This window comes from Epithele typhae (genome assembly GCF_022376455.1).
Source record: "Epithele typhae strain CBS 203.58 chromosome Unknown BXZ73scaffold_88, whole genome shotgun sequence".
NCBI lineage: Eukaryota > Fungi > Basidiomycota > Agaricomycetes > Polyporales > Epitheliaceae > Epithele > Epithele typhae.
Genome location: NW_025954279.1, coordinates 51,787 through 78,719, shown reverse-complemented (window position 1 = coordinate 78,719; position 26,933 = coordinate 51,787). Strand labels below are relative to the sequence as shown.

At 61.2% G+C, this 26,933-nt stretch overlaps 8 protein-coding genes across 8 annotated transcripts; 3 read left to right on the top strand and 5 right to left on the bottom strand.

The window, feature by feature from the left end:
• Positions 1 to 491: 491 nt before the first annotated feature.
• On the bottom strand, positions 492 to 2,666 carry BXZ73DRAFT_106672 (BING4CT-domain-containing protein; the record flags this gene model as incomplete). The annotated part of the gene is made up of 7 exons (XM_048016690.1): positions 492 to 614; positions 671 to 997; positions 1,065 to 1,328; positions 1,382 to 1,780; positions 1,831 to 1,981; positions 2,032 to 2,136; positions 2,191 to 2,666. The coding sequence occupies 7 exons, from the start codon at positions 2,664 to 2,666 to the stop codon at positions 492 to 494; spliced, it is 1,845 nt and encodes a 614-aa protein (XP_047872507.1).
• A 230-nt stretch (positions 2,667 to 2,896) lies between these two features.
• On the top strand, positions 2,897 to 7,034 carry BXZ73DRAFT_106671 (Nrap protein; the record flags this gene model as incomplete). Its single annotated transcript, XM_048016689.1, has 12 exons — positions 2,897 to 2,950; positions 3,008 to 3,217; positions 3,270 to 3,590; positions 3,640 to 3,784; positions 3,858 to 4,328; positions 4,380 to 4,435; positions 4,487 to 4,585; positions 4,639 to 4,754; positions 4,804 to 6,424; positions 6,474 to 6,683; positions 6,739 to 6,876; positions 6,933 to 7,034. The coding sequence occupies 12 exons, from the start codon at positions 2,897 to 2,899 to the stop codon at positions 7,032 to 7,034; spliced, it is 3,543 nt and encodes a 1,180-aa protein (XP_047872506.1).
• A 430-nt stretch (positions 7,035 to 7,464) lies between these two features.
• BXZ73DRAFT_92836 (Dna2-domain-containing protein) lies at positions 7,465 to 11,688 on the bottom strand (the record flags this gene model as incomplete). The annotated part of the gene is made up of 10 exons (XM_048026495.1): positions 7,465 to 7,848; positions 7,908 to 8,205; positions 8,267 to 8,550; positions 8,831 to 8,923; positions 8,979 to 9,893; positions 9,941 to 10,531; positions 10,588 to 11,012; positions 11,060 to 11,144; positions 11,199 to 11,300; positions 11,356 to 11,688. 10 exons carry the CDS (start codon positions 11,686 to 11,688, stop codon positions 7,465 to 7,467), a joined length of 3,510 nt encoding a protein of 1,169 aa, XP_047872505.1.
• Positions 11,689 to 11,908: 220 nt separating this feature from the next.
• Positions 11,909 to 16,664, bottom strand: BXZ73DRAFT_92835 (uncharacterized protein; the record flags this gene model as incomplete). Its single annotated transcript, XM_048026494.1, has 18 exons — positions 11,909 to 12,081; positions 12,136 to 12,252; positions 12,304 to 12,488; positions 12,544 to 12,766; positions 12,868 to 13,122; positions 13,177 to 13,256; positions 13,314 to 13,953; positions 14,005 to 14,434; positions 14,483 to 14,534; positions 14,587 to 15,170; positions 15,222 to 15,301; positions 15,352 to 15,691; positions 15,740 to 15,828; positions 15,934 to 16,136; positions 16,187 to 16,285; positions 16,333 to 16,383; positions 16,436 to 16,476; positions 16,539 to 16,664. 18 exons carry the CDS (start codon positions 16,662 to 16,664, stop codon positions 11,909 to 11,911), a joined length of 3,768 nt encoding a protein of 1,255 aa, XP_047872504.1.
• A 391-nt stretch (positions 16,665 to 17,055) lies between these two features.
• BXZ73DRAFT_106669 (uncharacterized protein) lies at positions 17,056 to 17,799 on the top strand (the record flags this gene model as incomplete). Its single annotated transcript, XM_048016688.1, has 6 exons — positions 17,056 to 17,060; positions 17,099 to 17,171; positions 17,230 to 17,452; positions 17,503 to 17,570; positions 17,620 to 17,691; positions 17,740 to 17,799. 6 exons carry the CDS (start codon positions 17,056 to 17,058, stop codon positions 17,797 to 17,799), a joined length of 501 nt encoding a protein of 166 aa, XP_047872503.1.
• Positions 17,800 to 18,027: 228 nt separating this feature from the next.
• On the top strand, positions 18,028 to 20,383 carry BXZ73DRAFT_55116 (ARM repeat-containing protein; the record flags this gene model as incomplete). Its single annotated transcript, XM_048021280.1, has 8 exons — positions 18,028 to 18,304; positions 18,361 to 18,680; positions 18,737 to 19,062; positions 19,116 to 19,247; positions 19,300 to 19,384; positions 19,433 to 19,533; positions 19,585 to 19,916; positions 19,971 to 20,383. The coding sequence occupies 8 exons, from the start codon at positions 18,028 to 18,030 to the stop codon at positions 20,381 to 20,383; spliced, it is 1,986 nt and encodes a 661-aa protein (XP_047872502.1).
• Positions 20,384 to 22,172: 1,789 nt separating this feature from the next.
• On the bottom strand, positions 22,173 to 23,516 carry BXZ73DRAFT_55137 (Alpha/Beta hydrolase protein; the record flags this gene model as incomplete). Its single annotated transcript, XM_048021287.1, has 6 exons — positions 22,173 to 22,543; positions 22,676 to 22,708; positions 22,780 to 22,920; positions 22,979 to 23,001; positions 23,081 to 23,169; positions 23,235 to 23,516. The coding sequence occupies 6 exons, from the start codon at positions 23,514 to 23,516 to the stop codon at positions 22,173 to 22,175; spliced, it is 939 nt and encodes a 312-aa protein (XP_047872501.1).
• Positions 23,517 to 24,219: 703 nt separating this feature from the next.
• On the bottom strand, positions 24,220 to 26,653 carry BXZ73DRAFT_55119 (glyoxal oxidase N-terminus-domain-containing protein; the record flags this gene model as incomplete). Its single annotated transcript, XM_048021281.1, has 3 exons — positions 24,220 to 25,754; positions 25,811 to 26,480; positions 26,534 to 26,653. 3 exons carry the CDS (start codon positions 26,651 to 26,653, stop codon positions 24,220 to 24,222), a joined length of 2,325 nt encoding a protein of 774 aa, XP_047872500.1.
• Between the last annotated feature and the right edge of the window lie 280 nt (positions 26,654 to 26,933).

Here is a 26,933-nt window from a genome sequence, read left to right as displayed (position 1 = left end):
TCGTCTATCGTGGTAGACTAGCTCATATATGCATCCATACAACACGGTTACTGTCGTTGTCAAGGTGCTCAATGCATCGTACGGTCGCCGCGAGTCCATTTCAGGCGTTGAGCCGAGCCTACAGGCAACAGCCTTGGATAAGGGGACCATCCTACTACTCCGTCCCACTCCACTAGTCCGAGCTATCGTACTCGATATAATCGTCGTCATCCGCCCCGAAGTCAAAACGATGGGCTCCGCGTCAAGCAGGGGTCAGTACTAGCTATCAGTGCCCGTACTGTCTAACCGTCGACGACAGGAGCCGGAACGAGTTCGAACAGACTCGCAGCCCAGTACTGCGATGGAGGTCGGCTGCCCAATATGTAGAGGGGCCCGGATCGTGTTCCTTTGCCTTGTCCATCATGAACCAACAAGCACGCCGAAAAAAAGCACGGTGACAAGGCCTGAGGCGCTGCTCACCCCTCGCCATGGCTCCCATCCTCGACGCAGACCTAACTTGGCCGCTTGAAGCGGTCCAGCGCAGACGGCTTCCGCGGCTCCTCCTCGCCCTTCTCGACCGCCCTCGCCTTCCGCCTCTCCGCCCTCTCCCGCTCGAGCCTCGTCCGCACCGCGACCTGCCGCACCCGTCAGTCAAGATCCAGCGAAAGCCACAGAGCACCGCACGACGCACCGCCCGCGGGTCGATCACGTTCTTCCGTTGCTTGCGGAGGTACCGCTTCAGGCTCTTGTTCTTCCCCCGCATCTTCCGCTTCTCCTTCTCCGCCTTCGTCAGCGGCCGCGCCTTGCCCTCTCCGTCGCCGTCCTCGTTGTCGCCGTCGTCCGCGCCGCCGTCGGCCTCCTCCGTCTCGTCGGCCTTGCCCATGACGCGCAGCCGCTCGTGCCGCGGGAGCCGCGCGAAGGGGACGTCGTGCGCACCGTCGACGGCGGTGCTGAGCTTCGGCGGCGGCGCGAGGCTGCCGACGAAGTCCGGGTCGAGCGCGATCGCGTCCGGCTGGATCTGCAGCGGGGTTAGCATAGTGGACGGTAGTTTGGATTCTTTCATGCTAGGAGGAGCCGAAACGCACCTTGTCGAGGAGGCCCTTGACCTCGCGCTCGCGCCGCGCCTTCTTGTTCTCGAACGGGTCCGCCTCGGAGCTGTCAAAGTTGGGCTCGCCGACGCCGGGGACGAGGATGCCGGACACGCCGGCCTGGTGGCCGATCGTGAGGACGTCCTGGAAGGGGCAGAAGCGGACGGAGGTGAGCGGGCGGTGCGGGACGGGGTGGGTCAGGTACAGCGGGGGTGCGACGACACCGGGGAAGGGGTTCTGGATGGCCGGCTTCATGTAGACCTGCGCGCGCGCGTCAGTTGCGAGTTGCCCTGGGCGATCTCCGGGGGACGTACGTTCACGCTGCCTCCAGTCGCAACGCCCAGCGCACCCCTTTGGCTCCATTCCAGAATCGCGGACCCTCCGCGCGGGTTCCACGTGCGCACCGCGCCCTTCCAGCTCCTGCAGTCCCAGACCTTGACAGTGCCGTCCTGGCCCGCGCTCGCCATGTACCGCCCGCCCGAGCTCGGGTCAACGGACACGCTCGCAACGGGTCCGAGGTGCGCGAGGAGCCGGACGGCGGGGTGGGGGAGGTTCGGTGTCCAGAGGGTGACGGTGCCGTTCTGGTGGCCGAGGTGGATGACCGCGTTGTGCGGGTTCTGGCACATGGTGTGGCAGGCCCCGAGTTTTGTGCGGTGCTCGACGACCAGCTGGCCGGTGGAGGTGTCTTGGTACTTCAGATACCCGGCATTTCCCTGTACGCCGTTCAGCGAGAGAAGGTGACCCTAGCGATGGAAGTACGTACCACACTGGCCAGCAACCAGTGATAAGGTAGGAACTCGAGCCGAGTGGGCTCGATGTGGGACTTGAGTTTGTGGAGCTCTACGCCGTCGCGGTCGTAGATAAAGACATACTGCTTCTGGGCTACCGCAAAGTGCGAGTGGTCCTGAAGGAAACTGGCAGATAGGTCACTCCACGCTCAGATGAAGAAAAGGAGGCTACTAACGTGATATCGCGGCATGTTTCCCGGAGCTGAAGCTCTGTATGGAGGGTGCCCGCTTGCCAATCGAAGGTGGCGACATGACCCTTCTTGCCCACAAGCGCGATGTGCCTTTTCCGCAGATGAAGGCTTTGCTGAGGACGACACAGGAGGGTCTGAACGCACCTTCCGTTCCGTGTATACCTCGTGCAGTACGGCCCCCCGTCCAACTTCCACTCCTGCCGCCCGCGCGAGGCCTGCTCCCCCGCGACCTTCTCGATATCGCTCTGGCCCACCCTCCATGTCTTCTCGATCTCCGTCTCAACCTGCAGCGCGCCGGCGTCCTCCATGAGGAGCAGGTCTGTGTCCTTGGCAAGCCGCCTATTGCGGGCATTCTGCGCGGACTGGCGCGAGAGCTGGGTGCGAAGGCGCTTGTTTTGGATATGCCCGTACTTTTTCGCCTCGTCTGGCGGGGGCGACGAAGGGCGCAGGGAGCGCGGCAGGAGGGCATGCGCGGAGACCGAGACCGCTGTTGCGTCGTCCTCGGGCTTCTTCGTGGTGGAGGGCCCGGCTTTGGGGTTTGGGCGCGCGGCAGGTGCGCCGGCCTTGCGCTTTTTGGAGAGAGGGCGGATCGCGTCCGCCTTGGCGATGAGGGCATCCATGGTGGGGAGGGAGGAGGGACAGTTTGCGGGAGCCAGTAGCGCCGAGCGTGCGGATCGCTTCGGCGTCTCTCGACATTTTCTCCTCCGGTCCGCCCACCCGCTTCGCCTGCTCCTCCACATCCCTCCTACGAGCATACATCCTCCTCTTATATGCACACTCTCCTCTAAACGACGTTCTTGCTCTTCCCGTAGGCATACATCCCTCTAAACCGGGCTCTGTTCTTATTCAAATGGCCCACGATCTAAAGCGCAAGCGTCCTCTGCACCCTCTTCTCCCTGCCAAAGTGCGTCCCGTCCGGTCTCGTTCATCCCACCTTGCCTCACAGCGACTATCTTCACAGCGTGTTCACCGCAGCCCACAAAAAGAGGACGTCTCTGAGCATTCAGGCTCGGAACGCTCCGACTCACCCTCGCGCTCCTCGTCCCCCGAGCCGAATCGTCCGCAAGACTCGTCCCATTCCCACCATGCCGTCCGCCCACCGACGGGAGAGGAGCTGAGGAATATCAAGGACGCCACAGAGCTCTACTGCTCCTCGTCGTTCAAACTCCAGGTCCGTGTGCTCCTCTCATGTTTCTCCGCCCCCGCACCGACGTCGCCAACAGATCGACGCCCTCCTCCCAAGAGTCACCCCAAAGTACCAGTCCGCATCTGCACTGGAATCCTTTCTCCTCGCCCTCCACAAGCTCCTCGCTGCTATCCCTTCCCACCCCCCTCAGCACCCCCTCCATGCTGCTCGCTCCTTCGCCGACCGTGCCGTGGCCGTCCCGTACGTTCGCCCGGCGCCGTCAGAAGATACGAACTGGAAGGTAGCATTCGAGCCACCAGCCGAGATCATCCTCGCCGGAAGCTGGGCAACCAAGACAGCAGTCAAGGCCATTGACTCCATCCCTCACCAAGTCGATGTCGCCGTCTCCATGCCTTCCGTGAGTGCCTCCAGCTCTGTCCAAAATCCGCCCACTAACGTATATACAGAGCTTGTTCCAAGAAAAGGACTACTTGAACGGCCGCGTGTTTCAGAAACGCGCGTTCTACCTGGCGGTCATCGCGTCGGCCATCGCAAATGCCAAGGACCTCCCCTGCGACCAGTTCTACCACTCGCCATCCGGCGATCCCCGCTGTACGGGTCTTCTGTTACGCCCCAGTACGCTTCGTTCTTGTTCATGGTGCATACCTGGCCTGACCTGTGGTAGCCGGCAAGGAGTTCGACAAACTCAACGTGCAGATCTGCATCGAGCCGTTCCTCGCGGACTCTCCCATCCCACTGCAGCGATTATCACCCGCGCGTTCCAACGTCCGCACCGGATCTCACGACGAGTCGTCCAGCGAGGAGCCCACGCCGATCTATAACACCGCTTTCATGCTCATGACCACTCCCAAGGCCCATCTTCTCTCCATCCACTCCCTCAAACAAGACGTTCCCGGGTTTGGCGACGCGTTGACACTCCTTCGAATATGGGCGAACCAGCGCGGTTACGGGCCTGGCAAGAGGATGTGCGTACGAGGATTCGAGAAACGAGGGATGTGGTGGGCGTCGCTGCTGGCGATGCTCGTGCGTGGCGAAGAGCCGCGACCTGGGATGGTGAAAGCCAGCTCGAAGCGAAAGCCTCTCGGGAAGGGTCTGAGCTCATATCAGCTGTTCAAGGCGTCGTTAGATTTCCTTGGTATGTGTCCAAGTCCTTCATGGGAGACACCGTCTAACTGATTGAAAATAGCTAGGCATAACTTCGCCAACGACCCCGTGTTTGTGAAGTCCAAGGATGGCCATCGGGTGAGTAGCGCTGGCAGGCGAGCTCTTGTCCGTGCTCATGTCGCGCACTAGTTCCCTCCAGATGCATATAGCAGCCATGACGCGACCTTTGTCGACTCGACGTCTTCCGTTAACTTGTTGGCCGGGGTGCCGCTTTCTTCTCTGGACATGGTGAGTTTCGGAAGTCGGGAGTGTGCAACATTGCGCTTACACGACTCGTCTAGCTGAAAAACGACGCCGAAACGACTCTCGCCGTCTTGAACCAAGTCAACGATCCGTTTGATGCCGTCTTCCTGAAAGACCACCGGGATGCATTCAGTAGATTTGACATCGTTCTCCAGTACGTCCGAGTCACATTTAACCTCGGGACACTCTAACGACTATTTCAGGCTGGACATGTCATCTGCGGAAATGCGCCAACCCTCTGCACATCTCGTTGCAGATCACGGCTCGGTCTACAACGCGCTCATGGCGTCTATGATGTCGACTCTCCGTCGTGCTCTGGGCGACCGAGCGAAGGCCGTTGCCGTCCTGCACCCGACGTCGGCGGAGCGACCGTTGACTCAGGCCCTGCCAGTCAGCCCGTCGGTCATCCACGTCGGTCTCATCCTCGACCCGGAACACGCCTTCCGCCTGGTGGACCACGGACCGTCGGCGGAGGAGCAGGAGACTGCGGTGGCGAAGGCGTTCCGGGAATTGTGGGGAGAGAAGGCCGAGCTGCGGCGCTTCAAGGACGGCAGAATCGTGGAAAGCGTCGTCTGGGAGGTCAAGAATGCAGACGAGCGCGCGCACATCCCCACCTTGATCGCCGTTCATATCTTGAAGCGGCACTTTGGGATCTCGTCCGAGTGCATACGGACGTGGCAGGCCGAGTTCGACGGACTTGTGAAGGCACCCGAGTCTATCAAGTCTTTGTACGATGCTCGCGGCGGGGTGTCGACTGGGTTCAAAGCTGCGCTCGCCGCATTCGACGGGCTGGTAAAGAGCATCAAGGCACTCGACGAAGAGCTTCCGCTGTCAGTCCTGAACGCAAGCCCGATCTGCGCGGCCCTTCGGCACACCGAGGTCTTCGTCCCTGTCGCCATTCCGCTGAAGGCACGCGAAGGCCTCCCCCCGGCGGCGTCCTACCTGCCTACGATGGACTTTGTGCTCGAGTTCGAAAAGTCCGGCCGGTGGCCTGACGATCTGCAGGCGATCCAGAAGATCAAACTCGCCTTCTTCGAACGCCTCGCCGCCTCGCTTGCCGCCTCAGTGAAGGGCATCCACGCGGCTGTCGCCGTGCAGGACTCACCAAATGTGCGCCCAATAGAAGACCAAGCCGCGCTCGACATCATCACCCCCGACGGATGGGCGTTCCGCGCGCACATCTGGCACGACCGCGAGGAGACGCTCCTCTCGCGCGTCATCAACGACCAGCCGCACGTCCCAAAGGCGCTGCGCCGCCACACAGAGACCGCGCACGAAGTCCAGGCGGCCCTCGCCGCGCGCTCGACGTACCTCCGCCGGTTCGTGCACGCGCCGCGGCACCACCGCGCGGTCGCCGCGCTCGCGCACCAGCTCTCCGCGTTCTCGGGCACGGTGCGGCTGACGAAGCGCTGGTTCGCGGCGCACTGGCTGCTCCGCGCGCACGTCGCGGAGGAGGCGGTCGAGCTCCTCTGTGCGCACGTCTTCCTGCGCCACGGGATGCCAGCGGGGGAGGGCGCGTCCGTGCCGGGTGTTCCGGCGTCGAAAGAGCGCGGGTTCGCAGCCGTGCTCGCGTTTCTCAAAGACTGGGACTGGACACAAGGACTCTCGGTCGCGCTGGACTACGGCGAGGGCGAAGCAGCGCCGGCGGGCGCGAAGGTCGCAGGGAAGCTCGCGGCGTGGGCGCTGTCGACGAGCTTTGACCCGGATGGACACGCATGGACGGCGCGCGGGCCGAGCGCGGTCGTCGCACGGCGGGTGACGGCGCTGGCGAGGGCGTCGTGGGACTCGTTGCGCGCGCTCGAGGCGGGAGAGGGCACGGTGAAGGTGGGTTGTGGCTTGCTGCTCGCGGTCTGACGCTTATCGTGCCGCGCAGGACCTGTTCCGACACCCGACGGCGCACTATGATGCCGTGATCGAGCTCGACCGCACCGTTGCGCCGCGGTACTACCAGAATGTCGACGCGGACACGACCGTGTGGGCGCCGCGGGGGAAGTACGCAAATGCCCCCTCCCGCAACGACGGGGGCGGGGGCGGGCCCATGCCGGGCTTCGACCCAATTGCGATGTACTGCGATGCGCTGACGGTGAGTGGATCCTGGCTCCGTCGGTGCGACTGCGCGGGGCTGACTGCCTCGGAAGCACGCGTACGACGCCGCCGCGTTGGTGTTCTACGACGCCGTTGGAGGGGACCGCGTTGGGATCGTGTGGCAGCCGAAGCTCAAGGCGCCGTTGCCATTCCGCGCCCTCGGGGGTTTCTCGGGAAAGCCCGTAGACAAGGTGCGTGGGTTTGAGCTGTTGCATGATGCCCTATGTTGACCGCAGGCTCATCACAGACGGAGGGGAAGACAAAAGAGAGCCAGAAGGCTCTGGTGGTGCTCAATGAGCAGTCATGCTTGATTGAGATGAGGAGGTTGGGGACAGGGCTGGTTGTGTAGCTCAGTGTTGTACAAGCCGAGTGAAACGGGTTTACATACAGACAGGCTCCAAGCTGCAAATACAATCATTAAGGATGTTGTCCCGCCATCTCACCAACTCTGACCGTCTTTTCGACGTCGTCGTCAACCGGGACCCTTGCCACACCTGTCATGGAATCGCGACGTGCGACGATGCGTATTCTCCCTCGACATCACTTCTGATCTCCTCAGCTTACCTCGCGTGCCGTCCCGATGCGCAGAGCAACGACGGAAACGTAGACGTGTGCACGCGGATATCCAAAGGAACAGAGAGCTGCATGGAGTTGTCCCGAATAAAAGCTACGAAGTAGGAACTACAATGGACGTTTTGTGTATTCAAAAGCCGGTCCTAGGGATTAGGTATACAAGCGTAAAGTAGGTATATGTACAGCCGTCGAATCCAGGATTCACGTCAATCAATCTCTATGAGTTCTATGTGCGGCGACTTCAAGTCATTCACAACGTCTCTAAGGAGAGGGCGGCCCTTCAAGATGCCCTCCCCGCTCTTACTCTTCTTCGCGCTGCCGGCTCTCTCCTGCGATGGCGCGCTATCCTCATGCAGCATGTCTGCCGCCGTCCTCTTCTTCGGCGTACCCTCGATGTCGTTGAAGTCATGCATTAGGTGCGCGTCCGGAGGGAGCGCCAGAATCCAGTCCTGGCCCTCCATCAGCTCGAAGAACCTGCTGAACAGCGGCTCCGCCTGGAGCGTCTTCCGCGAGCCGACGACGACGAGCTTCGAGCGCGAACGCGTGAACGAGACGTTCATCCTCCGCCAGTCCTTGACCAGCTCCCCAACCTGCCGCCCCCGTCAGCCATCCATCGCTCCTCCGAAAGGCCAAAAAGGAAAGAACGCACCAGGCCGTCGTCGTTCGAGCGCACGAGCGACATGATGACGCAGTCCTTGTCGCGCCCCTGGCTGCGGTCCGCGGTGAGGATCTCAATGCCCTTCCGCTCGCGCAGCAGGTGCGCGAGCTGCTTGAGCTGCTGCCGGTAGAGCGAGATCACGCCGATCTGCTCCTCCCGGACCCCGCAGCCGAGCAGGCACTCCGTGATCTGGTACACGAGTTTCGCCTCGGTTTGGTTCTCGATGAGGTCCCCGACGCGCGAGTCGCGCGCGGGCACGGCGTCAGTGTCGACGAAGACGGCCGTGGTGCTGTTCAGAGAGGTCCCAGATGAGTAGACGTCCTGGCGCACTGTCGGGTGGACACACGAACCTCTCGTTCATCAACCTCTGCATCCAACAGGCCCTGCGGCAGGCTGATTTTGCGTGCAAGAAGTCGACGAACCCGGGGTTGCTGAGTTTCAGCGTCTGGGATGCGACGGTCGAGGAGCCGCACTTCAGGCGATCGCTGTAGATGAGCCGATTTGAGAGCAGCATGATGTCCGCGTTCATCCGATACTGGTACGTGAGGTCGACAACGGCCTCGGGGTGCGCGTCGGAGAGGAGACGGAAGAGGGACACGTCGAGACCACCTTTGCGCGCAGCAGGGTTCTTCACCTATCTCAAGTGTCAAAGCAGACTCGAATCAAGGCGAGCAGGCGCAATGCTTACAAGCGGAGGAAGCTGGAAATGGTCCCCGACGAGGATGAACTTGCTCGCGTATCGCAAGGGTCCAATGCATGTAGGTAGCGTGATCTGAGACGCTTCATCGACGATGCAATAGTCGAAAGTTCGCCGAGAGAACAACGGGCTGGACGAGTAAACTGGGTTCAGAAGGTGCGATAGTATGATCGTTTAGCGTGACTTACTGCTCGATCGAGAGACATGTTGTAGCAACGATCAAAGGCGTCATCAGTTGATTCTCTAACTGCTCGATAGTCTTCGCAGGGGGACGAGCAGCGAGAGTATACTTCTGTGCCGCTGGGTGAATCTGGAGCCAAGACGTAAGTAGTCTCCAGGAAAGAATCGTATACTGTGAAGCTCACCTTGTCCATGTTGCCCAAGCGCAAAACGTCGCAGCCGTCTAACTTCATCAAAATGGTGTCCACCGCCGAGTGAGTATACGATGTAAGGAGCACGCTCTTCCCCTCCGCAACCAGCCGTCTAATGATTTCCGCCACGACCGTCGTCTTCCCCGTCCCGGGCATACCCAAGATGAGCGCATAATCCAACGCGCGCATGACCGTTTTCACCGCCAGCTTCTGGTCCTCGTTCAGGTAGCTCGCCTCGATCTCTTCCACCTGGTCTCCATCCAAGAACCGCGGCGGGGCGAGATCCACGAGCAGTTCCAGCCGCCGCACGTCGGCGCCGGCGTAGAACAGCTGCGCAAGGTTGTCCCGGATGCGCGTCATCCCGCCGAACATCTCGTCCTTGTCGATCCGGAACACCACCGTCTCCGGCACGGGTACGCGCTTCCCGCGGAGCCGGTCCTTGATCATCTGCTCGTCGAGCGCATGGTCGACCCCGACGACGATGCTGTCGGGCCCGAGCTCGGCGATGAACCCGCGGGCAAGAGCGAAGAGCCCCGGGTCGACCGACACGACGACGGCGTCACCCACGCCCATGTGCCCACTCAGAAGCGACCGGGCTGGGTCCCCTTCAGCGGCCCGCACGAAGCGGTACGTAGAACGGTGGGTCCGAGGATCTTTTACACTGGTGGGCGCGAAGGAGGGCGGGGCGGCGTCGAGGACCATGTCGGCGAAGCAGCGGCCCTTATCTTCGCGCTCGTGGGCGGTAAGCATCCAGAGCTCTTTCCGGAAGCGGACGAGGTCGCGTTCCTCGAGGGAGACGAGAGTCTCCCATTTTTTGAAGAAGTTGATCTGCGTCTGCGTGAGGTGGCCGGTCTTGAGCTGGTAGATGTCCCTGATGTCGGATGTTGTATCTTCTACGCCTTCGACGGCCTGGATTTGATCAACGAACCGTTCTACGAGGTATCACGGCAACGCACCTTGCGAAAAAGCATGCAAGTGTCCAATGTGTAGCATCTTCCACAGACACGGTTGTCGTCGATCGTCGGGGGAAGGGACGAATCGAGATGCTCGACGACGTCCACGCCTTCCTCGTCTTCATGGATCGTGATCGTGCTTTGCGCCCGCAGCCGGTCCATCATGTGCCCTGCCATCTGGTTCCGAGCGACAAGCAACGCTCTAATCTCGTTCCTCGCTGCGGGGACACGCACGACCTCCTCGCTCTGCGTGTAGTAAAGCAACCCGGAGGGGGATTCGGTGCCGTATCGCTCTCCCATAAGCAGGGTGTAGAGCATGGTCTGGGCGCGGTGCTCCATCCCCGCCATCGCTCGCCCGGTCTTGATCTCAAAAGGCATCGGGGACGCCGTCTTCTTCACTTGTGGGTTTGCGCGCGCAAATGGCGTGCTGGAGTCGTCGACCTCGTGAATCACCGCTTGTACCGACGCATCAATCTTCCCCTTCAGTCCGTACGTCGGTGACCAGATGTCCTCTTCGATGTCGTACAGCTGCGGGATCGCGAGAAGCGTCGACTCGTCTTTGCCCGCGCGCGTGTTCGTCAGGACAGCGTTCGGCTGCGGGCGACCGCGTCAGTTCGACCTTCCTCCCCGGCAATGAAAGCAAGACGTACCTTCGGCTCAGGCGCAATGTACTTCTCCGCGAAGGCCTTGATCCCTCTGGCCCGGACGGTGACCTCACTGATCGCCTGAGGCACGTCCATGTCGATCCGCACAAGCTCGCTCATTCCCGCACGGCACACATTCTCGATCTTGGCGTTCATGAAGCTATCGTCCCAGCGCGCGACGCTCAGGCACGTCTGCATGACCTCGTGGAGCATGTTGCCCCACACGAGCGCGGGGGTCACGTCCGATGACGAGCGGACCATGTTGGTCAGGAGGGGTTTGCGCATGCACTGGGCCGTGTTCGAGAGCGCGGTCGGGGTGAGGAGCACGTCGGGGTGGTGGATGAAGAAGTTGTGCTTCAAGGAGACCGTCATTGCGAGCTGGGCAGACGGCGAGCGTTCGGTCCAGTCGCCGATGAAGTTGACGATGTCGCCTGGTTGAAATTCAGCCACGTCACTTGTGAGGAAGCAAGGCGCTCACCGACTTGGACATTGCTGTGGGTCCAGTCGTCTTGCAGCGTTACTTGGCGCGTGTCTTTCCCTGGGATGGTATCGACAGTCAAGATCTAGCACACGGAACATTTAGCCATTGAAGTCGCGTGAATCCGGCCACGACCGACTTTTTGTGGACGGCCTCCCGCCGTTTCCCGCACTGTGCGGACGATGCAACGAGTGGCGACCGGCGCCCTCGATGTATCCGGACCCACATCATACCTAGATCGCTGTCAAGGGCTCATCAGAGATTGATGAGGAGAAACAGTCGCGGGATTTCCTCACTTTCGGTCTGACGGGGCTGTTAAGTTTTACCGGACTCATGAAATCGTCATTCATGTCGTCCCAATCCCAGTCTTCTGCACCGTCCACGAGTGCGCTCATGTCGACGATTTCAGCCACATTTTTCGCTCGCTGAGTTGCCTGCGGTGTGGGTGCACCGCGTGTCGATTGAGGAGCGCGTCGCGGCGTGCGAGGCGTGGGCTCAGAGGCGGTGGTGACGCGTCGACGCATCGGCGACGCGGCACGAGCCGGAGGAGGCGCGTTACTATCCAACTCTGATAAAAGGCCATCAAGAAAGCTGGCCTCCTCGGCGTCAGAGCGCGCTTTAGGAGGCATATTTGAGAGAAGGAGGAGGAGGAAGGGAGGAGGTATGGGCGTCTATTCGCGACGCGTTCTTTGTGCTTGTTGTCCATCCTCCACGTGATCGCGCCACGTTGGACGCGCTGTGCCCATGGGAACCCTGAAAGTAAGGCATGCTATACTACACACAATAGGTATACAAGGCAATGTACAGATGCAACGAATTAAATGACGAGACGCAGTTCCAAAGGGCGTGCTAGCAAGAGGGCGGCATAATCGGCGACAGAACAATCATCCCGTTGGAAAACGGCTCGAATGCAGGCTGCGCACAGACGCATCCGCAGCCCGTAGCGCAAGCAGCATCGTCGCGGTCCCTCCAGCACTTCATGTGCGAGATGTGCAAGCAGCGCGGACACGCGTGATAGAGTTCTGCAGAAACCGCGATTAATGAAGGCGAATCCCTGCAGGAGACCAAACACTCACTTTTGATCGCAAGGCGGCAGACGGAGCATCGGGCAGGAAGTCTGGCACGGCACTCGGCGCACGCAGTGGCGCTCGGGTCGCCAGGGTGGCCGCACTGCTCACATATCCGCTCACAATCTTGCAGATGTTCGTCAGCCTCCCGCGCAACGGTAACAGGCGTGGACGTACTAATGGGAGAGACGTGGAACGTTGTGTCGGAGATTGTGTTGGTGCCAGACAGGCCTTTGATATCACTCTCCACGAGCTTGAGCAGCTCCGCGCGCTTGTCGAGGATCTGCCACGCTGTGAGCATCTCCGCGTACGCAAATATATGCTCAAGGAGCTGCCCTCGCAGTTCAGGAGAAAGTAGCGGGCTAGCGAGGCATGCATGTCAGCTTCGTTTCAGACACATCGGTAACCACAACGTACATGTCCTCTGGATCATCCAAAGAGGGCTGGAACAGGATTCTTCGCTTTTCCGAAATCACAGAAGGGCCTGAAAGGACCTGTGAAAACGTCGGACGCCGCCTCGACACGAGTGGAAGCACCCCCGAGTTCAACGTGTCAGACTCCCACGACGACTTCGCTGGGGAGTTCGAAGAGGGCCTGTCCATGCCCTGCCGAAGCGCGGTACGCCGGTTGGCCATGGGGCCTCCTTGCTTAGCGAGCTCTGGGGTTGTGGCGGCATTCGCTCTTACACCTAAACCGAACCAACGTTAGAGCCATCGCAGAAAGCGACGTAAATAAACTTACTCGAGACGAGTTGCCGCATGCTGGTGGCATAACTAGACCATGATCCCTTGGAAGACGGCGAGCTGAGGTGTTGGATGCCGCCTGGGGTGTGATTGGGGGTGTTTGGGGCGGAATCCGGGGGAGAGAAGGGGCCGGAATGCCCGTTTCTAGGCCTCTGAAGGTCAAAGTACTCTAAGCTAATCTTCCTCATGCTCAGAGCTTGTTTGGAGGGTGACGGGGTGACGGGTAGGGAGCTCTTTGCCGTCGGAGGTAGTTCTGTAGCATCGTTAGTGGTAGTTTGTTGTGTGATGTGATGTTACGTGGTCTCACCTCTGGGGAATGTCCTGAGCAGGAACACAGCCAGGAAGACAAGCATGTGAATATCCTTCTCTCCCAGCATCTCCTCGTACCTGCAATGAAGCTCAAGATCAGCTATACGAAAAGTCAAATGGGAAAGCTTGACGCACAATCTCATCCCAAGAGAAGGTGCCAACGGATCGTAGCCGCTCGTACCCCGACCAGTCCCAGAGGGTCTCTTCGCCAACACCGCCATCATCCTAAACACCCTCTCATGGTCGTTCCTCCCCAGCACCTTCGCCGCCGCCGCATTCATCCGCCACACCTCCCCCATCGCGCCTCCAACCACATACCGCGCCGCCACCTCCGGGTCCGGCACGCCCAGCACGCCCTCCGTGCTCTTGATGAACACGCTGCTCCGCCGCGTCGGCAGCACCGAGTAGTTGTCCTCCACCTGGTGCGAGTTGTCCGACACCCGCCGCGGCTTGCCCAGGCTGCCCGCCGTGCCCTGCGGCGGCTGCGGCGGCGGGTACGGCGGCCGGTGCGAGAACGTGAAGAGGTTGTCCATGATGCGGAGCACATTCGGCCCGTTGCTCCCGTCGTCGCCGCGCCTGCGCTCGCTCGAGACGGACTCCCGATCCTGCGCGGCGGAGCTTAGTCGGCGGACGGCGTCGGAGAGAAGAGCTGGGGACTGGAAGAGGCGGGGGCCGGTGTCAGGTCCGCGGGAGTTTATCGACGGGGATACAGAGATCTCATGTTGGACGTTTCGGACGATGCGTAGGGGCGCTCTGAAAAAGAATACGAGTTGGCCTACACATGATGTGAGCAAGCTGGACCTGCAATGACCAAGCGCGGAATTACCATTCGCTGCAAAAACGCCCTGAGACGTCCTGGGCTCCGCCAGGTTCTTGTCTTTTCGAAGTACAGCCGGTCCCGGGTCCCGTTTCCCCTTGGGTGCTTCTTCGTCTTCGGAGGAAGAACCGGAGTCCAGTACAATGCCACGACGACTGTCTTCATACTGGTCACCGAACAGCAGGAATCTGAGGCATCGTTCTAAACATGGCCGCTCCATTTCTCGGATCTCACGAAGCCTGCCAAGGATGAACGCGCGTTGCTTGTTGTCAATGAGCGGCGTGCGTTCCAAGTCTACCGTTGGGGTCCCGTCAGGATAACTGGCTTGTGGGTAGTCGCGCGGAAAGGAGAACGTGATGCGCAGGAATACGGACGTCGACTCGCCCCAGGGACCTTGTAAACCGAACGTGCAGGTGCGCTTCTTGGTGCTGAAATCTGCCTGCACACGATGTTAGGAAACTGGGTGCCGCAATGCAAGAAGAACAACCTTCTCCAACTTGAGCTTCGAGTTATCGAGTTTGCTGCAGACCGAGGTAATTCTGCAAACTGTAAGATCGCGGTCAACCGCCTGATTAGATCGAGTAGACTTACTCCTCTTGTAGCGATGGCGTGGCGTCCTCTTCTACTCGTTCCCGACTGGCACTGCGCTCTCGAGTTTTCGAGGCCTGCGAGGTAGAATGTTCCATCGCCGACTGCCCTCTGCTCCGGGACCCAATCCTCGACGCCTCTCCACTATCCCCTCCACTCCCTCCTCCCGAGCTTCCGTCTCGAACACCTCCAACATTCACGTTCACATTCGACAACCATTTGATAGTCGTGATAGGCGGAGGCCTCCTGCCCGCGAACGGCCCGCGACTCATCGTGTCCAACGTCCCGCCGCTCTTCACGCTCGTCGCGGGGATGAACATCGGACGAGACCGCGGCGTCTCCGACAGCTTCTTCTCTGCGCGGATCGTGTCTGCCGTCGCCTTCCGCCGTCGCGCCGAGTCTCGCCGGCCGAGGTGAACGACGTGAGCGGGTGGTGCCCTGATCCCCGCGAGGATGGCCCGGGAGCCGATGGGTACTGAGAGGGGCGGTGGGAGACCGGTCGTCGAGGGGCTGGTGGGGATGGAGGCTTTGGAGTCTCGTCGCTGCGGAATCATAGGCATAGTCCGTGTCGGTGTTGTACCCGCTTTCTATATCGAGACGTGAGCATAGCTGCGCTTGTGAACGGACGAGAAGCGCACCTCGATGATCTCGGTATCGACGGGCCAGAAGCGGAGGGTCTTGTCCTTGGACCAAGTAATGAGCTGGAACTCGGAGTTGTCTGCGCAGTCGGTCAGCAGTGGCGCGATCAGATGGCGTGACAAAACACACCTGAACCACCCCGTCGCCATACGAACTCCTTGACCACATCCGCATGTCCTTCGAACCTCTCAATTGGCTCGGCGGGGTCTTCGTGCACAAACATCTCCAGGGCAGTCTCACCCCGTTGAGGAAGACTGAGAACTCCCTGACCGAACGGTAGGTCTCGTGCACGCCACACGGGGTACGCAGTGTCGATGACGATGCTCGGGCGCGCGTTTTGAGTATCCCAGATTTTGATGGTTTTGTCAAGTGAACAAGTGACGAGTTCGTTGCGCCGGTCGTGGGCCCAGTCAATACCGTATATCTTTGCGCGGTGGGCGACGATGGATTGGACCGGTAGCGAACCTTTCTATGCCGAAGATTAACAAGAGATACAGGAAATGCACCGTCGACTCACTCGTCTGTCCCAGATCAAGACCTTGTTGGAATGCGACGACGCAAGGAGGTTTCCATCCACCCGATTCCACTTGACTTGTGTTCCCGGGGCTATATTAGACGGTCAAAATCATCCGCGCATGCATACATGCCATACGTTACTTACGGCCAAACGCGCATAGACCTATCGGAGAGGTATTGGTAAACAGAGCATACATGGGTCGGAAGTGGACATACCCATGATCGGTTTTTGTACGGTGCGTAGGTCCCACGCCCACTGCCAAGAGTCGATACCAGTACTAATAACAATGTCAGGTTCGAGGGTGTGCCAGTTGATATCGGTGATGGCTCGGTAATGGGATCGCAGGACATGCTCGATGGACGTTCTTGGATTGCCGTTATGCAGGTTCCAGATGAGACTAGAGGCAAGGTTAGTTGGGAATATTCTAAAAGACATCCACGGACCCACAGTTTCTCGCTTGAGGTGGAGACGATGTACTCGCTGTGCGAATGGTGCGGGTTCCATTGCACGTCGGCGACGTCCCAGGTTCCGCCTTGCGGCAAGAATCTACGTTCAAAGTCAGACAAGCAATGCGCAAAGGTCGAAGCACTCACCGCGGTAAGCTCAGGGGGGAGTTCAAGTCGATGATAGCAAGTCCTTTGCGACTAAGAGGTTGGGATATGGGCACTATATGCGCTAAGAAGCCACTGCACTCACGAAGCAAGAACAATTTCACGACTGTCCGGGCTGATGCTCATCTGCAAAAGCGGCCCATAATGAGTAAAAGATAGTTCTGCTATGAAGCAGATATACTACGCACATTCCCAACTGCGTCGCCCATGAGAGGCTCCAGGTTGATCTGCATGCTGCTCTTGAAGTTGGTGTCATCCTCGAGAGACGGAGGACTCTCCACGTCCGGTCGAACGGTCGCCACCGAAGCGGGCATCCCGTGTGCAGAAGTCAGTCCCGCAGAATATCTTCCGGCCATTACATCTCAACTGTTGCCGGGGAAATAGCGAGAGTAGCTGAGGGGGGTAGAGACCCAGACTGAAGAGTTGTGTCCCCAGGGCAAATGTCAAGCCCACGCTGATCGCGGTGAGCAATGTGAGCGAAAGGAACTCGAAGAGAGCGGCCTAGAGAAGGTTCGAGGAGGGGGGATGGTGGGGAACCGCAAGAAAGCAGGTTCAGGCTGCAGCCACTCGATCCGTCGTCGGCGCGTCGTCGGCGGACGCGGGCCGCTGGTGCTCGACGGGCGCGCCGCCGACTCGAACTTTAGCTGGGACCCGGACCACTATCTTGTGGACAACGTCACACATACTCATTGCACAACATGTGAGATGGCGTCGTTGCTACTTTCCTTTGCTGATCCAATGCAAACAGGCCTCCCAAAGGCGTTGGAAAACGGAAAACCACTGTCATATACAGCGACGACTCTCCGACACCACCTGTTCCCGTGCGTCAGCCATCTCCGTCACCAACCACGTTGATATTCACGTTCGTTCGTTTGACAGACCCTGGCCGAGCAATTGTCGTATCTCCACTATGCTCGTCCATTCAAGAACCCCCACTACACCAAGAATGTCAACCGGCGTACCAAGAATCTGAAAGCCGTACTCACTCAGGAACGTGAACGCGAGAAGAACGAGCGCGAGAAACGTAGACAAGAACGAGAGGGGAACATGGAAGTGGATGGACAGGCTCCCCCGGACGACGCTGAGGAGGATCTCCCCACATGTGAGTTGTCTTTGATCGCCCGGCCTCCCGTATTGACCGAGCCTGGGCAGATGCGTCTATTGAGGCACCCCCGTCAGTGCTTCCCCAGAGGAGATTTTGCGATATCACTGGACTCGAGGTATGTGCACTCTTCACCTTCTGTATATCCCATGTCAACGCGCCCAAAGGGACCGTACACTGACCCCGCGACGGGCTTGCGGTACCACGACAAGAACATATATGAACTTGTCAAAGGCCTCGTGAGTGCATTTGCTCAATCTCGGACCCGTTTTCTTATGTGCCTGCAGAGTGCACCCGCTGCGAAGGAGTATCTCTCGGCGCGGGGTGTGAACCCGATTGTCAAGTAAAGCTCGTGCTCTGTGTTCTGTACCACCTGTATCATTGCTTTCTGCCTGCCTTCTGGATGCCACCTATGTATATCTTCCCCATGTATCGTCGTTTCCCTGATTACCTATGCACATGTGCGAATCCATTCCGAGAAACTCGGACTCCGATTTTCCGCGGGCGCCCGCGCGATCACGGCTTTGCACTCATCCACCACCTGCTCCCCTGCTCCCCTCTCCTGTGCCCATTCCATGGCGCCGACAACACAAAAGCACACCAAAAAGCGAGTCGCTCCTGCCCAGAGTGGCCCCAAGACTAAAAAGCCTCATCTCGAGAAGCCGCCGGCACCCGCGAAAAAACGCAGTCGCCCTGTCACTGTCGTTCCTCAAGACAGCGATGGAGAGAGCTCCGACGACGGTTCGGAGGGAGGTTCTGCGGGCGACGCAGAGGAAGGCGGTATGGATGAAGACGCCAAGGATGCGGTGATGGACGGGGACGCTCCGTCTGCCCCAGCAAAGGATCCCAATGGTATGCCCTCCGCGGATCCAACACCTCTGGGTGCTCAACGTCCTGCTGGATTGCAGCTGCCCGCGAATCTCATAAAGCGCAACGCGTTCTGCTCGACCAACGAAAAGCCGCCAAGCCGCACTCTGCCCTGCTCGTGGAAGCCAAGCAAGCTTGGACGCTCGCGAGGCAGAAAAACCTCTCCAAGCAGGACCGCACAAAACACATCAACGCGCTCATGGACATCATCCGTGGAAAGGTAAAGGACATCGTGTTCAAGCACGACGCGAGCCGCATTGTGCAGACGGTCGTCAAGTGGGGCGGGCAGAAGGAACGGAACGAGATCGCAGAGGAACTGAAGGGCAGGTACAAGGAGCTCGCCCAGAGCAAGTACTCCAAGGTGTGTAACATTGTCGCTTCACCACAGCGTGGCTCACATATTCTCGAGGACTCCAGTTCCTCATCACCAAGCTCATTCGCTTCTGCCCCACCTATCGCCCCGCCATCCTCCGCGAGTTCCAAGGTCACGCTCTCCGCATGATTCTCCACCGTGAAGCTTCGAGCGTTCTCGCCGATGCCTTCGAGCTGTATGCGAATGCGTACGAACGCTCGCTTCTTGTTCGCGATTTCTACGGCAAAGAAGCGAACCTCTTCACCGTCACCGCAGGCAGCGACGAGGAGAAGGAGCGGTCGAAGCGGGGGCTGAAGGGTCTCATCGAGGGGCTGGAAGGAGAAAGGAGAAAGCGCGTACTATCTGCGTTGAAAGACAATCTGACAACAATGTGAGTCGTCCTGTCATCCTCAGAGCTCGCGTTTCTCACTACTGGTTGGTAAGCTTCAACAACTCGGACAAAGGCGCGATTTCTCACGCGTTGGTTCACCGCGCGCTATGGGAGTACCTCTCGGCGGTAGCTGCCCTTGACGATGAGGCGGAAGCGGAAAAGCTGCGGAGAGAGATGTTCGAAATGTACGCATGTTTGGCGTTTAGGACACGGTCCGTTCGCTTATGCAGGACATAGATGCCAGGAGGTCCTCGCGGAGATGGTGCACACAAGAGACGGTAGCCGCTGTGTCCGGGAGTTCATCGCGTGGGGTACCGCGAAAGTAAGGGAACTTGACATTTTGCCACTTCGGTCGCTTACCTGCTTCTAGGACAGGAAACAAGTCGTCAAGGCGATCAAGCCGCATATCGAGCGCATGTGCAAAGATGACGAGGCGCAGCTTGTATTGTTCACATGCCTAGACGTCATCGAGTGAGACTTTTTGTGCGCCACTTCCACGAGTTTTGTTGACTGTGATTTCAGCGACACCAAATTGACAGCCAAGTCACTAGTGGCGGACGTGGTGGCCGCGGCGCCTTCAATATACACCACGGCGCAAGGGCGGCGTTCGATCATCTATCTTGTTGCTCCGCGCACTCGCCGTCATTTCACCCCTGCCCAGATCGTCACCCTGGCCGAAACCGACCCCGTTAGGGCGAAAACGAGCAAAAAGGACGACGACGTGCGCGTTGCAGAGATCCGCAAGGCGGCTAGTGAAGGCCTCCTCAGCTGGATAGCCGAGAGCGGCCACGACATCTCGAGGGAACCCGGCGGCAGCCTCGTCGTTTGTGAGATTATGCTAGACGGTGATGGTGGTACGTTGTTTTTGCTTCTCCCCAGCCTCCTTTCCATACTCACCCTCACACCAGACAAGTCCGCTGCGTCAGACAAACTTCTTGCCTCCCTCGCTGCTCCCTACCCATCCGAGGACCCCTCCTCCCCGCACCCCATCTCCCTCCCGCACACCTCGCGCCTCTACAAGACCCTCCTCCAGGGCGGCCACTTCTCGCAGTCCGCGCGCGCCGTCGAGCCCTCACCGCGCTTCTCCGGCCACGACTTCGCCGTGCGCTTCGTGCAACAAGTCGGCGAGGACGTCACCGTCGCGATGGCCAAGGGCGATGGCGCGTTCGTCGTCGCCGCGCTCTGCGAGCAGCTCGCGTCGGAAGAGTCTCCCGAACGCAAAACTGTCAAGGCCTGGTTCGACGCCGAGGTGTGCAAGGCTGTCGAGCAGGCAGGCGGGAAGGGCGTGGCGGTGCTCGTCGAGAGCTTGAAGAAGCTGTAAAGTACCTGTCAGACTTGTTCGTCCGCGTACCACACCACAGAATCGCATCCTGCTTAGGTTCGCGCCCGTCGGCCACACCCACGTCTCCATGGTATCGCATGTCGGGACAGCTGGAGAACAATCGCCTTCGCTCTCGACATGTACTCGTGCATGGGCCTTTGTCCGGGCAGCGACCCAGTGGCGCACGTGTGCATTGTCCGTGCACCAACCACCTGCACAAACGCTATAAGATCCTGATTCTCGGCTATTCTCCGCTGACGTCTTCCCCAGCTCCTCTGCCCTCACCTTGCAGCACCCGCCAATGACGAGCCGAAGGAGGAACGACGGCACGGTGCCGATGCACGAGTACGCCCTCCACGCCTACCTGCCCCCCATCATCATCCCCGAGCGCGCCCCAGACGACGAGCGATCTCAGAAGGACGCCTGGTCCACGCTCGGCGAGTGCCTCCCGGAGGCCCCGCGCGCCCTCCGCCAGGTCGTCGTCGTCGACCCGCGCCCGTGCCACTTGAAAGCCGTCTCCTGTGCGTCCCTCCCTTCTCTCTTCTCCCTCTCCCTCTCCCTCTCGCACGCCCACGCTGACCTCAACCACCCCACCACCCCGCGCACACAGACATCCGCTCCTTCGCGCCGCCCGTCCGCGTCGCCCCCGCGTCCCCCGCGCTCGCCCTGCCCTGCCCCGGCCTCCGCGCGCTCTCGCCCGCCGAGGCCGCGCAGCTGCTCGTGCCGGACCGCGCCGCGTTCCGGCACGCCGTGCGCGCGCTCGTGCTCGACGCCGTCGCCGCGCTCGTGCACGCCATCGAGCGCAACGCGCCGCACGGACGGGACTCAGAGGATGAAGATGGGGACGGGGACGAGGACGCGCCCGCGCGGTGGGCGTGCTTCGAGGCGAGCAGCGCGCAGACGGGGGCGCTCATGGCGACCGCGTGGGCGTTCGACGAGCCGGAGCGCTGCGTGGTGAGTTACTTCCTTGCGTCGGTCCTCGAACCCGGGGCGGAGGCTGACGGCGGACGGTCGGGGGGCAGTACAAGGAGGAGACGGACATGCTGGCGGGCGTCCTCGTGATCGGGGTCCCGCCGTGGCAGCTGAGCGAGGAAGACCTCGTTGAATTCACGCAGGGACGGCTGGTCAGTGCGCCGTTGATATGTGCATTGCGCGTTCAGGAGCTGACTTTGACTTTGGCGCAGCACCCTCCAGGCGTCTTTGACAGGGACCACGATAACAGCTGGTCGACTGCGACGAAGCTATGGGCTCTGGTGAGTGCGAGGGCCGTTGTATGTGCTTCCTCGCAACCTCTCACGCGTCGTGCGTTCCAGACCTGGGATCTCTGCAGGATCGTGAATGTCAGGTGGTTCGTCGTCACCACCTACAGCAAGTGGTTTTTCGGGGCGTGGAGCCTCGGTACGCGCCTTTCACCCCCTTCAATCGGATCTGGAGGAGGCTGACTTGGTTGTAGATTGGACGACGGCGAACATCTTCCCTGGGATGCCCCACGACAGGTCGCACGACTTGTCGGTGCTCACCATGCTCACGTTCTGGACCATGTGCGCCCGCCACCTCACTCACCAGTGGATCCTACCCCGCGTAAGTCGTCCCGTAAAACTCACCGCCCGCCACAGCTCACCCAACGGCCACCTGCAGAACATGATCAAAGAAGAAGAGGAAGAGTAGCATCCCCGTGGTCCCACAGGCCAGCCGTGTTCCACATGTCCGACCGCTCGCCGAGCGTGTTTTTCAAATGTAGCGTCCTTGTGTATACGTACGTACAACCGCGTCGAACCCTCCGAGCACTTCACCCGCGCTCGCCCGCCTTGAGCCCATGCTCCCACAAGAACCGCGCCGCCTCCCTGACCATCCTCTCCGAAAACTCGTGCCCGACCCCCTCCTCGACCAGCACCTCCTTCACGCCCCCCTCGCCCACGCACAGCGCCTCGACGACGGCCCGCCCCGCGCTCCACGGCACGACCCTGTCCTCCTTCCCCGCGAGCACGAGGATCTTCTTGCCGAGGAACGGGTTCTCCGGCCCCGCCGCCGCGTACGGCGCCGCGGCGGGGTCGTCCGCCGCGATGCGCGCCCGCAGCGACGCGGGGAGCTGCGGCGGCGCGAGCGCGAGCTTGTGCGCCTTGGCGCGCTTCGTGACGAGCGCGAGGTAGTCCGGGCAGCCTGCGTGCGTGCGCGCGCGTGCGTGCGTGGGTGTGGGCGTGCGGGCGTACCGAGCCGCGCCGCCAGCGGTGCCGATCGACGACGTTAGCTCGCGACGCAGCGCGATCGAGCAGCGAGCACGGACGCACTGACCGATTACGGGCACGCCGATCCGGACGCGCGGGTCTGGTTCGCGCCGAGGCCGTCAGCGTCAGCGTCGCGAGAGGCGGTGGCGGGACAGGCCGAGGGGCGCGCACCGTTCTTGAGCACATGCCAGGCCGAGTGCCCGCCGAGGCTCTTGCCGACGCACATCCAGCGCGCGACGGCGCGCTCGCCGTGCGGGAAGAGGTACGCGGGCAGGAAGTCGATGAGGTACGACACGTCCGCCGCGGTCCCCGCTGCGCGCCGCGCCCGGTCAGTTGCGGTCGCGCGTTCGGCAGGGGACGGGGGACGCACTGAGGATAGAGTACATGTCGATCCTGCAGAGCGAGCGAGCGAGAGGTTAGAACACGGCGTGTCAGCGCACCCACACCCCCAGCGAGTCGAGGACCCACGCACGCGTGCCGCGGGTTGTCCTTCTCCGCGTCCTCCGACCACCCCATGTTCGCCCGCGCGTCCACGAGCCGCCGGCCGTGGTTCCTGTGGTCCTGTGCGTCCCGCGCGCGTCAGCCCGCGCCCCCATCCCCCATCCCCGCCCCGCGCGCGCACGCACAAAAGCGACGACGAACAAGTCCAAGCCCCCGCCCTCCCGCAGCCGCAGCCGCTGCACCTCCTCGACGATGCCCACCACGAACTCCTCCATCCGCCGCGCGCTCCCGTTCCGCCCGTGCAGCAGGAACGCGACCGCGACCTCCCTCTCCGCCACCGCCGCCGCTGGGGGGTGGCTGTGGTTGTAGACGTCGACGGCGAGCCCGCCGACGACGAGCGTGCGCCGCGCGAGGCCGCGCTGCGCGAGCCGCGCCGGGGTCTTTTCCGAGGACTGGCGGTCGGCCATCTACGTGATTTGTGTGTTGGCTATGTGGGCGGTCGTTGCTCAGTGTTCAGTTCGTGTATGTTCTGAGACGGACAGGCTGGGGGGTCAGGACTGAGCAGGGCGCGTACGTGGTGCCCGCAGCGCGATTAATATCGAGGGTTCCCGTTCCCAGGACCTCCCCGGCCATACGGGTGCAGCTAAAAGTAGACATCGGATAGTGAATTCAAGTCTTAAGACCATTTAACTAGGAGAAGGGAGAAGGGTGGGGATCGGAGGTCACTGAGGTGAGATCGTCGCGAGGTCGTGAGCGGAGCGGTGCGCGTCGAGCCGGGGCCGAGACGTCGGAAAGAGACAAGGACAAAAAGAACATAAGCCGGGCGAATGTTTAATGAATTCATAGTCCAAGGCGGATCGCCCGCGGCCCCGCCGTCGTCCGCCACGGCACCGCGCACCAGCACGCGAACGACGGCCGGCGCCAGGGGGTGGGAGGCATAGTACGTACTATGTACGATGGACAACAGCGCGGGGGGCGGAGCGAGCACGTAGCGATCGGGGTGCTCGAGCGAGCCGGTGCGAAACAGTCCTGGTGGGAGTCGGAGCAATGGTGGATAGCGTGTCCGGGAAAGACAGATCAGGTAGTAAGTATTCAAAGCCAAGGTCCGTTCGTCCTCTCTGAGGCGACTATGTACGACATCTTCTCCCCAACCCGCCGCTCCCCTCCCCCTCATAGCCTCCCCGGTCGCGCGCTCGCGTTGCTCACCCTCGGCGCGTTCTGGTGGTACGGGTCGAACTCGGAGCTGTGCGTCCGCATGTCGTCGAAGTACGGCGACGATGGCGTCTGCAGGCTGAGCTGGCTCGCGTTCGGCGCCCACGCGTGGCTTTCGTTACCCTGTGAGAGCGGGATGAAAGCGCTAGAGTCAGAACCTCTGAACCCAGGCCCGCCCGCGCGTGCGCCGGTCACGCCGGCCGCGCCCCCAGACGCCGTGCTCATCGGGTACGAGCGCTCCGACGCCTGCCGCGCGACCTCGCGCCTCCGCCGCGCCGCACAGATTCCGAAACTCGCACCGAGAATGCCAACGGCCGCAATCGCCGCGATAATCCCCCCGACCAGGACGCCCGTGTGCGACGCGTCGCTCTTGTTGTTGCCCGTGGTCGTCGTGTTGGACCCGTTGCCTTTCGCGCCGTCGAGGCGGACCGAGGACGGGAGCACGACCGCGTTCGACGTCGGCTGCGTCTCGATGTTGCCTGAGCCGACGGTGACCCAGGTAGCGTTGGACGGGATGCCGGACATAGTGACGAACATCAGCGTCGGCCCGGGCTGGAACAGGTTCGGGTTGGGCGGGAGCTGCGAGACGTGGAGGGTGATCGAGCCGTCGCTGTTGACCGTGTAGGTGTTGTTGAGCTGCATGACACGCTGGCCCATGTTCATCGCGTGAGTGGTCCAGCCGCCACGGACGAGGACAACGGACGTGTTGTCCGCCGCGTCGTTCGCAGAGCCAGAGTACGCAGAGGCAGGGACGGTGAGGTCGAAGTACTTGCCGCCGTAAGTGAGCGTCGAGGGAGCACCGGTGAACGTCGGACGGTTCGAGGCCGAGAAGTAGCTGGGGTAGAAGATCTCCGCCTCGTACGTGGTGGGGAAGACGGTGGTGGTGTTGACGTCGACGTTAGGGTTCGAACCGGCGATCAGGACCGACCCGTCCGGAAGGAGGATAGCAGACGAGTGGTAGAGACGGGCGATTGACGAAGTGTCGAAGCCAGCGTTGGTCCACTGCTTGCCGGCGGCGGCGCGGGGGTTGAAGATCGCAGGAGTGCCGGCGGGGCCAGAAGAAAGCGACTGGCCGAATGGCATCTGGAGGGTGTTGAGAGTACGGGTCGAGTAGCCGGCGGTACCGTTCTCGCCACCGTTGACGACGAGCATGGTGAGATCGGGGAGAGCGATGAACTGGCCCATGGTGCGGGTCTCGAGCATGGGGTCAACCTCGACGTAGTCGACAGTGGAACCGTCGGTGGGCTCAGGGGTGATGGTGTGGCACTTATTGGACGCGGGGATGGTCCAGGTGTCGGCCCAGGGCCAGGAGTAGTTGCCCCACTGCTCGTCGGTCATGAGCACACCACCGCAGAAGATGACGGTGGGGGTCCAGTTGTTCTCCGGAGTGAGGGGAAGCATGGCGGTGGCACCGGAGGCGGGGTAGACACGGACGATCTGGTCGGGCATGTCAGGTAGGTCGGTCTCAGTGTTGGTGTCGGGGTCCCAAAGCACTAGAAAAGCAAAGACGGTCAGAAGGAAGACGGGGGGGATGGGTCGAGGGACGGACTGGTGGAGTAGTTGGCCTGGACGAGCATCTTGCCGGAGGGCATGAGGTAGGTGTGGGGGTAGGCGTTGAGACCGGAGGTCTTAATCATGAACTGCATCACCTGAGCCTCGCCCTTGGCGGGGAAGAACTCGTAGGTCGGGTTGGCGGCACCACCCTCGTAGGCGGGATCGGTGTTGGGGGTGTTGCGGTTGATGTAACCACCGTTGGTGAAACCACCGATGATGGCGATGGAACCGTCCCCGCGAGCCTCGGCAGTAGAGTACCAGCGCTGGCCCTGCATGGAAAGCTGAGTGGCATTGTCGAACCACTGGCAGTCGGGGGACGTAAAGTCATCAGAAGATGTGCAAGGCTTGAGGATACGGATAGCCTTGGTGCCGTCGTAGTCACCGAACTTGGTGTCGAACGTGGCGGTGTACGGGTTGCCCGGGGGGGTGGTGTCGCCGATGTTGCCGCCAGGACCGACGGCGCCGTTGCCACCGAAGGTGACGAAGGAACCGTTGGGGAGGTGGAGGCCGGAGGCGCAGAAAACGTTGGTGGTGACGCCCATCGTGGTCGCGGTGCGGGTGGCAATGTCGTAGACGGAGCCCATGGCGGGGTAGCCATTGAAGGTGGCGGAGTTGGCCTCGGACTTGTCGAGGATGTAGACCTTGTCGAGGTTGCCCAAGAACATCTTTCGGGGCGAGGGATGAGCGGAGTGGGAGGGAGGGGGAGAGGGCGACTGACCATCATGGCGCTGACTTGGGTGTTGCCGCCATTCTCGAAGGAGCCGGCAGAGTGGGAGTCGAGGGCGGAGGTGGCGGCGGCGAGGGAGAGGGCCAGGAGCGAAAGCTGGCGATGGCTCATCGTGAGGTCGTAGGAAGGGCGATTAGAAGGGAGGGACAGTAGAGAGACAGGAGAGTAGCCTAGACGAGGCAGAGGGCGGCGGGGGCGTCCTGGGGGCAGCAAAAGAGAGTGTTGGACGGGGCGAGGACTGGGAGGGAGGAGGAGAGGGAGGCGTTGATGAGCGGTGACGCCCCCTGCCCTTTTCAGACCCCCGCCCCGCTTACGTGAGCGGCCACCGCCTCCTCCTCCGTGCGGCCCTCGCCTGGCCCCGACTCGCGTCCAGCCCGCGTCCGACGCCTTT